Source organism: Pongo pygmaeus, chromosome 16, assembly GCF_028885625.2.
Source record: "Pongo pygmaeus isolate AG05252 chromosome 16, NHGRI_mPonPyg2-v2.0_pri, whole genome shotgun sequence".
Taxonomy (NCBI): Eukaryota; Metazoa; Chordata; class Mammalia; order Primates; family Hominidae; genus Pongo; species Pongo pygmaeus.
Window position 1 is genome coordinate 23,560,540 of NC_072389.2, and position 15,191 is coordinate 23,575,730.

The 15,191-nt window shown below is 38.7% G+C and overlaps 1 protein-coding gene across 2 annotated transcripts in view; it reads right to left on the reverse strand.

The window, feature by feature from the left end:
- Window positions 1-15,191, reverse strand: part of LOC134738390 (multiple C2 and transmembrane domain-containing protein 2-like) — a 57,773-nt gene that overhangs the window by 40,371 nt on the left and 2,211 nt on the right. Inside the window, exons 1-4 of one of the 2 annotated variants that reach the window (XM_063653289.1) lie at window positions 7,154-7,397; window positions 4,840-4,982; window positions 3,994-4,070; window positions 3,352-3,463 (exon numbers count right to left, since the gene is read on the reverse strand). In XM_063653289.1, coding sequence (XP_063509359.1) covers window positions 3,352-3,463; window positions 3,994-4,037 — 156 coding nt within the window. In that variant the 5' untranslated portion in view covers window positions 4,038-4,070; window positions 4,840-4,982; window positions 7,154-7,397. Of the gene's footprint in view, window positions 1-3,351; window positions 3,464-3,993; window positions 4,071-4,839; window positions 4,983-7,153; window positions 7,398-15,191 lie in introns of those variants that run through there. The other variant, XM_063653290.1, reaches the window with a different exon arrangement.

Consider the following 15,191-nt stretch of genomic DNA (forward strand, 5'->3'; position numbering starts at 1 on the left):
TAATATCAAGGTTTTTGGTGGGGGGGTTTTTTGCGTATTTTCCTGGAACAGTGACAGATCTTTTCACCCAAACCAACCACCAAAATTAATTACCATCTTTCAGGTACACAGGGCCATTTAGGGCCCTTTGACGGATAGTAACTCATTTGATTTTTTTTTTCTTTTTGAGATGGAGTCTTGCTCTGTCACCCAGGCTGGAGTGCAGTGTCTCAATCTCGGCTCACTGCAAGCTCCACCTCCCGGGTTCACGCCATTCTCCTGCCTCAGCCTCCCGAGTAGCTGGGACTACAGGCGCTGGCCACCACGCCCGGCTAATTTTTTGTATTTTTTAGTAGAGACGGGGTTTCACCATGTTAGCCAGGATGGTCTTGATCTCCTGACCTCGTGATCCCCCCACCTCGGCCTCCCAAAGTGCTGGGATTACAGGCATGAGCCACTGCGCCTGGCCTTACTTGATTTTTTATAACAACTATACAAGATAAAGCATGTAAAGAAATTAACGGAAAATGACTATTCCTATTCACTTCCTACAGTGCTACCAACTACCATATATTGAGTGTTTCTACCCAATTCCAAGCACCATATTTGATAATTTCAATCTTCACAACCCTATAAAACAGACACCCTTTTTATCCTTGTTTCACATATGAGGAAGTTACAGCTTAGAGAGTTTAAATAATTATTTTCATTCACCAGACCACTGGTGGAGCTAGGATTCAAACCCAGGCAGTCTGAGAATAGAGCTCATAATTTTAGCTACTATTTTTTTAATTTTTGCTATGCAAAAACACAGAACTGTCAGCCTTCCAGCCAGTGTCTTCCCTTCTGCCTGCACCATTCTCATATACATTTAAGTCCCTGGACACAAGGGTAAATTCATAAACATTTTGCACATACTGAGATTTTTGTCAGCTTGGTTCTAAAGCAACAAAGCCTACCTCAAAGATGATTGGAAGAAAAATGGATAAAGAGCTGAGAATCTAAACAGAAATCTCTGAACCAGAGTTTAAATTATAATGGAAATTTATAAACAAATTATCTCATTCAAATAATCTACTGATTTCCAGTCCCAAGTGCTGGTCATTCTCACTTAAAATCACCAATATAAAAATGTTTTAATGATTAACTCAAACTCAATGAAAAGAACTAAGATTCTGATAATCTATTATACCCCAAGGGCTCACAATGTGCACTGTTAGCTGAATAACCACACATGGCCCAGAATAAAGTGTTCCTCAATTAATTTTCTTTGATCAAATATATAAATGGAAAAAAAACTACCAATCAGAACAGGAAAGACTAGGCAGAGTTTTCTATATTTCCATTATATTTATATATAATATACATTTATCTCCATATGTGTATATATATGTATTCATATATGTGTGTATATATGTATATATGGATGTGTATATACATGTGTCCATATATATACACATACATATATATTTATCTCCATATCCACATTTATGGAGATAAATCTATGTGTATGTGTATGTATATATGGAGATAAATATATGTTTGTATATATAAATATATGTGTATATATGGAGATAAATACGTACGTATGTATATATATGAAGATAAATACGTGTGTATATATAGGAGATAAATATGTGTGTATATATGGAGATAAATATATATGTGTGTATATATATATGGAGATAAATATGTGTGTGTGTGTATATATATGGGGATAAAAATACATTTGTGTGTATATGTATTATCAATATATTGTATACTAGGCTTCTGCCAGACAAAGACCAAAGAAAATAAGGAAGCACACGAGTGAGCGGACAGCACAGATATTCTGACAAAGTCTTCAACATGAGAGGTGAGGGAGTCAGAGGAAACCAGGCCCACATTAAGAGGAAACTGTGGTGTTCTTAAGCCCTGAAAAGATAGTCTCTTTGAGATCTTTTACAAAATCAACTCCAAGCTGTATCTAGTATTAACTATTCTGCAATTTGAAATAAATTGAAACTAAAATGGCATTATGTTAAAACTCCAAATTTTGGCAATATTGAATATCTTTTAAGTGTAAATATTACTGTTAAACATAATCTAATATGCTATAGAAAAATTCACAAAGGCAGTCATTTGAATATGCAGCTATTTTCATGGAGAAATCAATTACCTTTAGAAACCTCACTTGAATATATAAGAAATTTTTTGAAGATAACAGCTGGCAAGTTGTCAACCACATGACAAATGATACCTATTTACATTACGTGCTATAACCTGGCCCCCAGCTGAAGTCACCAGTCACCTACTCTACACACTGACACTGAACCCAGAGTCATAGATGCAGCAGCAATGCTGTCAAGACTAAGAAGCTAAAGAAAATCTCTCCTTCTTTAGGTGGAATGAGAAAAAATGCTTTTATTTTCAACATTAATTTAAGACATTTTAACACTAAAATATCTCTTTTAATGAGGTCCCAAGTGTCGACAATGCCACTTTTGAAAAGCAAGTAATAAAAGGAATTCAAATTAAAAATAGCAGATATTTAGTTGAGTCTTTGAAAAGGCAATTGAAAAGTCACACTACAGTTTTCCTACTGCTTTAACCTATCTTCTATGAGTTTACTAGTAAATCAGTCATGATTTTCATCATGAAAAACTACAACTAAAAGCGTTAAGTGATGTCAAAATGAAAAATATTCTCCCCATCCACCCCACTGCCTCAATTCAAGAAGCATTACTGGAGACCTAATTATAAATAGGTTTTATATTTTTACATTGGACTATAAACATGCTAAATTATAACACATCTTAAAAAGCAGGTACTTTAATTGGCTTTAAAAATACTTTTCAAATAAGTCATAATCAAAGATGCTTTTGTTCTAGTATAGCCTTAGAATTATAAAATATAATCCCAAATAAAATAAGATTATGATTTGTATCCACATTTTTGCTCATAAGAAGAGTCCCAATCATATTGTGACAAAACCTAATGCTTCACTGATGTTACAGACATCTTTGATAGGTACTATATCAACTAGAAATTTCCATGTACTAGACCAGTGAACATTAAAATTTGTATCTTCTCAAAAGAACTCCCAATGGAAAACTTGGTAGCTAAAAGTAAAAAAAGAAAGAAGAAATCAAAATGCTGCAAATGTATGCCCGGTCATCTTAATAACACAAAAGAAATAATTCCTTAATGAGTTTCCTTTCCAGTGCTTCAAAAAATAGCACTGTATTAAAAAACAGATATTTTAAGACTCCATAATATGTTTCACCCCCCTAAAATAATTGCAAAAATAATCAGTCATCTGCTAGCTATCAAAGGACACTTGCAATGAGCTGCTTACACAGGACAAAATGAGCCGTTTCAAAAGATACTCACATGTCTCTTGAAATCACCCTGTTTTACCACTAGGTTCAAATTTAAGATGATCACTCCCATGTCATCTTCTAAACTGTTTGGATCTTCCAGTTTTAAAATATGTTCAGTTGTTCTAAAAGCAAAAAGCAACAAATAATGCTACCATGTATTACAGGATTGTATTGACCTACACGCATCAGGAGCTTATGGTAAAAGTCTCCTACCTCTGAATAAGGATTAGACACAATGTTAAGAAAGCACAAAATTTAGTGAAAATAAAACAATTATATTCAGGGTAGAGAACCTGTTTGGCATTGTTTAATTCAACAGTTGGTTAACTGACCCCCCTCCCCTACCACTCAAATAAAATGTAAACACTTGTTTTAATTTTAAGTTAGGTTAATGAAATTGAGTATTAACAAATGAAAGTATGAAATCCAATACACACTTTGCATTATAAAATACTTAACATCTGACAAATATATTTGGCACCTAGAAAGCAAAAATCCTTAAAAATACACTGAGAGTTATAACACTTTAAAGCTCTCTTTCATTTGTTCAGATACGATGTTTTTGTCATTTGACCTCAACAGCACCATTTAACATTATCATGAGTTCCCTCTAAAATTCATCAATAACAATTACAAAGTAAAACTACGGTACCTGTTAAGCTCAAGATCACTGAGAATGACAAATGCAGGACCCATGAAATCAGATGTGGTTAAATCTCAATCATATACCTACAAAGAGGGCAGAGGTCAATAACACATTATTATAGTAAAACAACCGAGTTTATCAAATTATTAACAAATGCAATAGGTTGGAAATTTTGAAATCACTCTTTCAGATCCTGAAATACTTTGCATAGTATAGTTAAAGAGAAATTTAGTCAAGCCAATGCAGAGAACAAAATTATTCAATCTTGCCCATTTTGCCTACTATGATCAAAATAACAGCAACAATTTCTTTTAAGGCAGTATTTATACCCATTGAAATGTTATGCACAATGGACCACGCTCTGTAGTTTAAATAGCCTGTCATTAAAATTTAGCATTTTCCACAGTGAGCAGATCTGCCAATTAAATAGAAATTTGCTAAATTTTCTATAGCAATCTCATCCTGCACTCAATTCATGCAGTTTTAACCCAGATGTTGTAGTAATTGGTGCTTACAACTGGTGGCTTGAAGATCTGTTAAGCATAAAGATATTCCTAATGAGAAAGGCTTTAGTACTTGTCGCCATGGCACTACCAGTAATAATTCTTCCACATTTGGTAGATTTAAATACAATCAATGTATATAGATAGATATTATTTTCACTCGAGTACATCTCATTGAAGAGAAACATAGAGTTTCAACAAACAGTATAAGGAATTTCTCCTATATTAACATTTTAAATCTGGTCTAATAAAATAATTAATTTTGGCAAGTTCACTTCTAAGAGGACATGAGAAACTGCTGAGAAATGTTTTTAATAAAGGAGCAGATTTAAAAGCCGTCTGTGATTACCTTCACATGTAGCTTTTGATCAAGGCTTTGTATTGGCAATACAACTATCTCATCCCAAACTGGGTTCAAGTTCTTATATATGACTTTACTTTTGTACAGCACCTTCCCAGTCAGCTTAAATTTCACATAAGGATCACTTGTGCCTTTAAAAGAAAAAGGAAACAAGACAGAATTTAAAAATACATGTAAAAGCCTGGGACCTTCATTAAATAAAGATCCTTTCCCTACTCCCCAGGCTAATGTCTCCCTGCACAGAGATTAAAGGCCTCAAAGGTGGAGGATGGAGGGAGACATAAAACAATTTGGGGTAAATGAATGATTCTTTTTTCCCTTTAGTGGTAGAATATAAATGGGCTCCTTGAACATTTTTGTTTTGTTTCATTGTGGGTAGGTCACCCCTATACTACTCGCAAAAATTCAAGAAGTAAAATCCACCAGCACCAGCTAACAGGGTCAGAAGTCCTGGAGAGAAGCCACCCCTCCTAGGAACCGCAGCAAGTCAATGAAAAGTGAAAGAAATCAGTTTCAAACATTTCACCAGATGGCTGATTCAACAGAATCCTGTACTTGAAAATATAATCATAATAAATAAATCTCTGGAATCACTGGCTCTAAACAAGGCACAATGGGGCTACAAGTGAAACTGGAGGCATAGAGATTAAATTGACAAAGTTGCCATTCTTTGCTGCCTCCCCACCCCTGCACTAAAGCAGCCAACATTGTCTCCGCCAGGCCAGCTGAACTCCACATCAGCCAGGCCCTCACCTGGCCTCAGCGCCGACACCGCTGACCCGCCTGGCTCCTCCCTGGGAACTTTGAAACAGATGCCAAAAGGGCCGGGCACAGTGGTTCACGCCTGTAATCCCAGCACTTTGGGAGGCCGAGGTGGGCGGATTCACGAGATCAGGAGATCGAGACCATCCTGGCTAACATGGTGAAACCCCATCTCTACTAACAATACAAAAAAATTAGCCAGGCATGGTGGCAGGTGCCTGTAGTCCCAGCTACTGGGGAGGCTGAGGCAGGAGAATGGCGTGAATCTGGGAGGCGGAGCTTGCAGTGAGCTGAGATGGCGCCACTGCGCTCCAGCCTGGGCGATAGAGCGAGACTCCGTAAAAAAAAAAAAAAAAAAAAAAAAAAAAATTAATAATGTCCCTCCAGTTACTCTGCCCAAAGCAAAAAGAAGGGCTGATGGCAGACCCTCCTCCACGCTTTTCAGATCAATCAAAGTTAAAAAAATGCCCCAAACATAATACATGAATTGTGTATTGTGTGTGTGTTACATGCATGTGCGTCTCATGCTACAATGCTTGGAATACACTTGTTCATTACTACCTAGTGAACAGTGGGTGAAGAAGGCACAAATGAATGAGCAATCTCCTTAATGAGGAAATAAATGAAGGCCAGCTGATAACGCTACAAAGAAAGAAAATCTAACTTGGTGAGTTACGATACTATAGTTAATTTTGAAACACGGCACAGTGAATAAGCATACAAAGACCAACAGCCCCAGTCTGTTCACTGATATCTCCCCTGTGCCTTGGACAGTACCCAAGGTAGGTCCCCAGAATATTTATTGAAATGAATTGCTGATATCAACCTCAAGCCAATATAGTCTAACAATATTATATCAAAATTTACTTAGGCTACTCTGTCACAACATTTATCAAATTATTAATATCCATCATGCATTATCACTTCAATCTTTTATTTTTTCAGCTCCTTTTAATATTTCTATTTAGCTCCAGTACTAAATATTACTGAAAATGCAATGCACTACATTTCCCAGGTATTTGAACTGAAATTAACATCGCTATGAAGTAAAATAGCAGCCATGGTTTAAAGCCTTACTAGACTAAGTAAAGGCACAATTTTGAGAAGTCAGCCTTCCAGTATTGCAAGGGTACTAACTTTAAACAAAAATTAAATCAGCTGCAAATATACACATATACATAGTCAAATCTCACATTTTAAGTTTGATAGCATAGGAGTAGAAACCCATCAGTCTGTATTTTAAACTTGGACATGCACATGTGCACGCACGCACACACACACACATGCTGTGTTCAGGGACAGTTCTGAGAAGAACAGTAAACATGAATGCATTCACAGCCATTCAGTGAAATGCTCACTAGTGACAGTGCGATCCGCCCACCCCCACCCCCTCCCTCTTACAGCAAAAGAGAACACATCTGGTGAGGCTGACTTTCACAATCATTCTGAGATATATATATATATATACATATATACATATATATATCAAAAAGTGGGGGAAAACTATAATAAAAAGAGGCCTTTAATTAAATGAAATTACCACTCTAGGATCAGGTCTTCATGCTTGTCAGCGTACTTTCAAAATAATCATCTCAAAACTAGGCCACGGTGGTGTCAGTTTCTCACAGGCAAGGCATACTGGGTAATCCCCAGGCATTTTGACAACTACATAATGTACAAACTGTTCCATGCCTGAATGGTGGCAGTTGTGTGAAAGAAAATATTGATGTCTGGAATTAATAGGAAAAGGGACAGGGGTTTACAAAGCCAAACAAGGAAAGAGGGTGTCAAGTTAGTGCTGCGTTAATTGTTAGGGAAAATTTGACGGGGGGGAGCACATTGTGATTTTCTCTCTGAGCTTAAGTGCCTCACTGTCAGAGAAGTGACATCTCAACTAGGCAGCTTCTGAAAAGGGGTCAGCCACTCAGGAATGCAACTCCCAGATTATACAAATGATGAGTGACACCTGAATGGGTGGACTTTAACCTTGTTCACTGGGAGCTTCAGACACAATGAGGCTCTTGTAGTAGTGTGGTACTCGGTGAGGAGAATGAAGCCAGGAGTCCAGAGACAGTGCCTCTATTCTGGGGCAGTCACCAATTCTGCCATTTGGACCTGAAGGAGTCCCTCAGCCTCAGACGTAGACTGATTATCAAGATGTTATGCATTCATGGCCTGAGTGTCCTGCTCCATTCCAAACACACAGCAGTACATATATATATATATACACACACACATATATATGCTGAGCAAAACTAACAGCCAGTCATCAGTCCTCTAAAAATGTTGCACCCACTTCCCTTCCTAATGACTATGTGTGACAGCCGTTGTTTCTACTCTTGCTCACTGACACCACGGGTCATCAAGTCTCCCTCGATGCTGCATCTGTCAGGCATGCTAATGTGCCACAAACAGCTTCTGGCCATTTCTGAGCATGGCTCCGTGCTGAGCACTCCAGGAGGTTACAAAGTGCATTCATCCCAGATCCTGCTCTTCTTCACCTAAGGGGCAGCAGGCAACCCAGAAATATACCACGAAGTCCAAGACAGAAGTGTCCCAACAGAAGTGAACCTGGGAGCCCGGCATGGTGGCTCATGCCTGTAATCCCAGCACTTTGGAAGGCCAAGGCTGGTGGATCACAAGGTCAGGAGATCGAGACTATCCTGGCTAACACAGTGAAACCCCCGTCTCTACTAAAAATACAAAAAAAAAAAAAAATTAGCCGGGCATGGTGGCGGGTGCCTGTAGTCCCAGCTACTCAGGAGGTGGAGGCAGGAGAATAGCATGAACCTGGGAGGCAGAGCTTGCAGTGAGCCAAGATCATGCCACTGCACTCCAGCCTGGGCGACAGAGCAAGACTCCATCTCAAAAAAAAAAAAAAAAATAGTGAAGGAGAGAAGGAGACCCAAAATGTCTAGAGTGGTGTGGTGCCGAGCATGCATTTCAATCCATCCAGAGATTGCGGGAAGAACATATAATGAGAAATAAAGTTGTAAAAAACAGATTTGAGTCAGAGGCCCAAGTACCCTATAAAAGCAAAATAAGCAGTTCAGTTTATAATCTGTAATAAATACAGGTGTTTTATTTTCCTCTTCACTTGTTTTTTTTTAATTTTTAAGAAAGGTAGTATAGGCACACAACTCTGAAAGGGATGAAAAGTAAAATCTCTACCCTAGTACTGTTTCGCTGATTCTCATTTGTCTAATATACCCACCATAAATAGTTTCTTGGGCATTTTACAGGAAAAAAATATATAAGAACTGTTTTTAGTGGACTCGTGCTTTCACAATTAACATTCCTTGGAGCTCTGCTCATACCAGCAATATAGATCCACTGTTTTTTAAAAAACTGACTGCATTGTGTTAGTTTATGTAACTAGTTACTAAATAATGGATATTAATATCTTTTCTGCTTTTATTAACTAGTACAAACAATACTGCAATAGACATCCTTCTATAATTATCTTGGAGTCTGTAAGTGATGATATTCAGAGGAAAATTTTAACAATGAAACTGCTGGAGAAATGAATATGAAGGGCCTATGATTTTGTCCTTTGCTTATGGATTTAAATGAGCCCCTTTATTATGGAAGTCAATCAGCCATTGACTATAAGTCTTGTCGGAATTTGTTGAGACTTACGTTATTTCTGGCAATAAGTGATTTTCATTTTTATTTCATCAAATTTTCCTAAGTTGTATTTATGGCTTTGTAGTTTAACATCCTGTTTAGAAGCAATGTTGTCACTACAAATGGTTTTTTGTTTGTTTGTTTGTTTGTTTTGAGACGGACCCTCCCTCTGTCACCCAGGCTGGAGCACAGTGGCGCGATCTCGGGCTCACAGCAAGCTCCACCTCCTGGCTTCACGCCATTCTCCTGCCTCAGCCTCCCAAGTGGCTGGGACCACAGGCGCCCGCCACCACGCCTGGCTAATTTTTTGTATTTTTAGTAGAGATGGGGTTTCACCATGTTAGCCAGGATGGTCTCTATCTCCTGAACTTGTGATCCACCCGCCTTGGCCTCCCAAAGGCTGAGATTACAGGCGTGAGCCACCACGCCCAGCCTGTCACCACAAAATTTTCAATTAATTCAGCTATGTTTTCTTCCACTGATTTTATAGTCTTTCTTTTTTTTTACACCACTTAAGCCTTTGGCTCATCTGGAATTATTTTAGTATGAAGAGGGAAGGAAATTCAGTTTCACTCATGAGCAGCAGGGTAAAGTGTTTGGAGCCAAGGTTTAGAAATATAAATCCGACAGCAGCTTATAATTTAGAATGAAGAAAGAAGGTAAAGCTAGGAAACCTTATAACTGAGAAAATATAGCAACAGGGAGTTGAGGACTGAGGAGAAAGCTGGGACCAGACCACAAGAAGGACCTACTCAAGGTTTTGCAAAGTGCCCTAAAAAGCACTTCCATAGAACTTCATCTCGAGAGACACCCCGCGGACGGGAAAGGGTATGTGATCCAAACCATTTAGAAAAGCTGCTTACTATTGGCCAGCCGCGGTGGCCGCCTGTAATCCCAGCACTTTGGGAGGCTGAGGCAGGTGGATCATGAGTTCAGGAGATCGAGGCCATCCTGGCTAACACGATGAAACCCCGTCTCTACTAAAAATACAAAAAATTAGCCGGGCGCAGTGGCGGGCGCCTGTAGTCCCAGCTACTCGGGAGGCTGAGACAGGAGAATTGCGTGAGCCCGGGAGGCGGAGCTTGCTGTGAGCCAAGATTTTGCCACTGCACTCCAGCCTGGGCAGCAGAGGGAGACTCCATCTCAAAAAAAAAAAAAGAAAAGAAAAATAAAAACAAGAAAGAAAAAAGAAAAACTGCTTACTATTTCCTAGCCTAGAACTTTCATAATATAGCATAAAATATTAAACTATGCTAAGAAATGCAGTACAGACAAATGACAGGCTGGATGCAGTGGCTCATGCCTATAAATCCCAGCACTTTGAGAGGCCAAAGCAGGAGGATCACTTGAGGCCAGGAGTTTGAGACCAGCCTGTGTGACACGGCGAGACCCCATCTCCACCAGAAAAAAAAAAAAAAAAAAAAAAAAAAAGTTGCTTCAAAAAATTAGCTAGTTGTGGTTGCATGTGCTTGTGGTCCTAGCTACTCAGGAAACTGATGCAGGAGAACTGCTAGAGCCCAAGATTTTGAGTTTAGGGTGAGCTAGGATTATGCCACTGCACTGTAACCTGGCTAACAGAGCAAGACCCTGTCTCTCTAAACAAACAAAATAAAAAAACCTTAAAATTTTCTACTCCATATTTTACAAATTTATTTAAATATAGAAAACATTATTTGGACCACCTATGAGTGTATTATTAAATTTCTTCAAATAAAAGCTCCTGGAAGGTAAGATTAATGCCCAGAGGTGCCTAATATGCCTGGTAGATGGATTATACTCATGTGATGAATGAATGAATAAATTTTGAAGTTAGATAGACACGGTGAATTAAAATCTCAGGCTTTCCTTTTACTAACTGTGTAACTTTGGGCCATTTACTCAATTTCCTTATGCTGTAGATCTTCACTTGTAAGATAGAAAACTACCAACTTCAAGGGATTATTTTGAGAACTGAGTGATCCAATATACTTCAATGATAGCAGGCTTCAGCCATTTGCTGAGAATGCCTCACTAGTGCTATTAAGTATTACTACTCAAGTTATAAAGGGGAAGAGTGTATGACAATGCATGCAGCAATAATTATTCATTTATTTTACTTTAATTTTCCAAGTTAATGTACCCTGATTTGTTTCTATAGTATTTCTTCTATTGCCACCTCTAAAGGTGTGAAAATTATATCATATTCTCTTAAGTTTGATAAAAAATTCCTTATCTTACTTCTCACAGGGATTCCGTGTGGTTTGAGAAAATTTCCATAAAATAATCTGAGCTGTCCTAGAAGGAAAGAGCTGTATAAAAATTAAAAATCACTAAGTCCTCATAAGGACTGGCTATTTCTTTACCTACTGTTGTATTCACTGAGGATTTCAGAGCACTTTGGAGATATAATTGATACAAATAACAGGCAGCTCAGTAAGGACCTATGGCAACTCAAGTCTATCATCAGGAAAGAGTCACTAAGAACCATAGAATTTGAAGATTTTGATCTCCCCTTCATTTTACTTACCATCTTTAGGAACTCTTACCACCTCAAGAGTGCTCTGAAGAACATGGCTGGTACCAATACAAACGGCAAATAGAAACAGACAATATCACATTGAATGGCTCAAGAACAATTGTCATATGCAAATAAAATGAACCTATAATGCAGCTCTAATTACAAACAACTTCTCTTTGCTTTTCTTTTGATATAACTCATAGCTATGGAAAAGGTTAATATGCAGATATGTACTTAGACTTTATATGCTTAAATGTACATGCACACACATACTTATCATAAACAGGGATCAGTCTTTATACAGTATTATTCACCTGCTTTCTTCAATTAATAAGACATCAGTCTTATTAATTGTATATATATATACATACTTTTTTCCCCCCAAGATGGAGTCATGCTCTGTGGCTCAGGCTGGAGTGCAGTGGCATGATCTTGGCTCACTGCAACCTTCTCCGCCTTCTGAGTTCAAGCACTTCTCCTGCCTCAGCCTCCCAAGTAGGTGAGATTACAGACGCCCACCCTCACGCCCAGCTAATTTTTGTATTTTTAGTAGAGACTAGGTTTCACCATGGTGGCCAGTCTGGTCTGGAACTGCTGACCTCATGATCTGCCTGCCTCGGACTCCCAAAGTGCTGAGATTACAGGCATAAGCCACCATGCCCAGCCCATAAATATATTTCTATGATTCAATTTAATGTTCACTTTATGTGTATGTCTGTGCATATACATGTACCAACTTACTATGCAACATTTTTTAAAAACTAGCATTCCTAACGTGGACTAAAAATCCACTGTGTTGAATACAAAAGCATTATTTGTAGGAAAAGCTTACTTATTTGCTATCAGCAAAGCATGTTTGCCAAGTTATAAAATTTAGCCACGCAATTTCTCCAAAAGAAATGTTGTCTTTAGCTTGAAAAGTTTTCTAATTAAATGTATTTCCCAAAGTAGTTGTTTGCTCATGAAAGAAAATTATCACCATATTTTTACACTAAGTTTGCATCTTGGCATATCTGATAACTTTCTTTGGGAGAGCTTAAAATTTCAAATTCAAGTCAACAATTATTGACCAGGTCTTTAGGGACACTGTGCTGCATATATGAAACTCCAACAGCAAAAATAGTATTTGGAAACATATAAAAAGTACATATCTTGGCCAGGAGTGGTGGCTCACACCTGTAATCCCAGCACTTTGGGAGGATGAGGCAGGCAGATCACGAGGTCAGGAGATCAAGACCATCCTGGCTAACACAGTGAAACCCCGTCTCTACTGAAAATACAAAAAAAAATTAGCTGGGCATGGTGGCGGGCACCTGTAGTCCCAGCTACTTGGGAGGCTGAGGCAGGAGAATGGCATGAACCTGGGAGGCAGAGCTTGCAGTGAGCCGAGATCGTGCCACTGCACTCCATCCTGGGCGACAGAATGAGTCTCCATCTCAAAAAAAAAAAAAAAGTACATATCTTAAATTTTTTATCTAATAGGGTAAGAGTAGTAAGCGACTATTCTATTTATGCACATACATTTATAGTCTTCTGAATATATATACATATTTAGGATCTTCTCTTTTTGTTAGGAAAAGAATCAAGCCTGAGCTTCTTTTAGATGGAATCTGCAAATTCTGACTTTGACACCAGAAAAAAATAAAAATAAAAAAGTTGTTTCTGAGTTTTGAACAGGTGCTGCTGGCCTCTTACAGTAGAGCTGAGCTACTCAGCTCTAGAGCGGCACTCTTAATTGACCTCTTCAGAAACCATAATGGACATTGTGGAAATTTACAGGGCATTTTTCCTCAGTCATCTGAGAAAGTAGGAACTTTTCCTGTGCAGAGAAAAATCTATATTAGTTAAGATAGTGGTAGATTCAAAGCTAGCAGAATTCCAAGCCAGTGGTTTCATCCACCAAAATAAACAGAACATGCACATTGCCAGGTATGTCATGGCCCATCTTTCTTTTGCAGATAAGGACCACATGCTTCTCAGAGCTGTTTTTGATACCAACCACAGAATAGTTTCTTCCCCAGTCTTCTACTGGCCTTCCTGTCTGTGTTTTGCCATTTAGCCCACTCTGATTGAACTATTCCTGCACTTCTCTCCCAAACACAATTGACCTCCTTCCTCTAAATGGACCAACTATGTATAACATCCCATTGGCACCTTGGGCAAGGTCTGCACGTGATGGACCATGAGATGCAATAGCTCCAGGCAATTTACCAAAGCCCATTTTACTGGAAGAATTTCCAATGACTAATATACAGTGAAATCAATGACCTGAAATTTTCAATGTTGCTAAAACTTGTTTAACTATTTATAAAGTCTATAGCAACACATAGAAGATAAACAATGAGACATAAGGCAGCTCTAGGGAACTGGGGAAGGAGGTCCTCCTGGGTCTTCAGATTCTTCCCTGCACCACAGCCCCCCTGAATTTCCTCAGCCCCACCCCATACCATCCCAGACTCCACATACCTCCTCTGCCTCCCCCTACTCTCAGTCCCTCCCCCAACTCTTCCCCTAACATCTTCTCTTTTTCTGTCCTTAGACTTCCCCTTTCAAGGTCTGCAGCTTAAGCTATGACATATTCAGTCTCTTCTACTACTTATTCTTTTGGCTTGACACAAATTAAATATGGTTTAAAATGCTGTTTTGGTTTTGTCTTTATAACCCATCAAGTAAGATGAACCAGAGACCTTCAAAATCTATTTTTAAAAGTCCCCATCCAATATTTTTATGAATATCAATTGCTATAAGTTTATAAATAGAAGAAGAAAAATATTGCCAATATATTAACATGATGAATTCAGTAATTTCAGTGAATTGGTCATTTGGTTGAACAGATGATTTAACTAATTGACTTTTGGCAAAGTGGTCATTAAAAACATATGCCTGATCATGCCTGTAATCCCAGCACTTTGGGAGGCCAAGGCAGGCAGATTGCTTGAGCTCAGGAATTCAAGACCAGCCTGGGCAACATGGAAAAATTCCACCTCTACAAAAAATACAGAAATTAGCCAGGCATGGCAGTGTGCACCTTTTTTCCCAGCTACTTGGGAGGCTGAGGCAGGAGGATTGCTTGAGCCTGGGAGGCAGAGGTTGCAGTGAACCAAGATCACACCACTGCACTCCAGCCTGGGCAACAGAGTGAGATCCTGTCTCAAAACAAATACACACACACACACACACACACACACACTCCTATATGCCTGCATCACCCCAATAAGGGTGTGAACTTCTGCTTAGAGACCTCATACATGGTTGTCCCTATAACACCAAAAAAGGAGAGCCCCATGTAATTGTTTCATATCAAGACAGAACATACAGTATCCCTGGCTTTGGACCTACAGAAGGAAACACATTTTTCTACCTGCTGTATGGCAGAGGTTCCTGAACACCTGGACAGCTTATTGCAGCACGGATTGCTGGGCCCTACTCCAGAGTTTCTGATTCATCAGGTCTA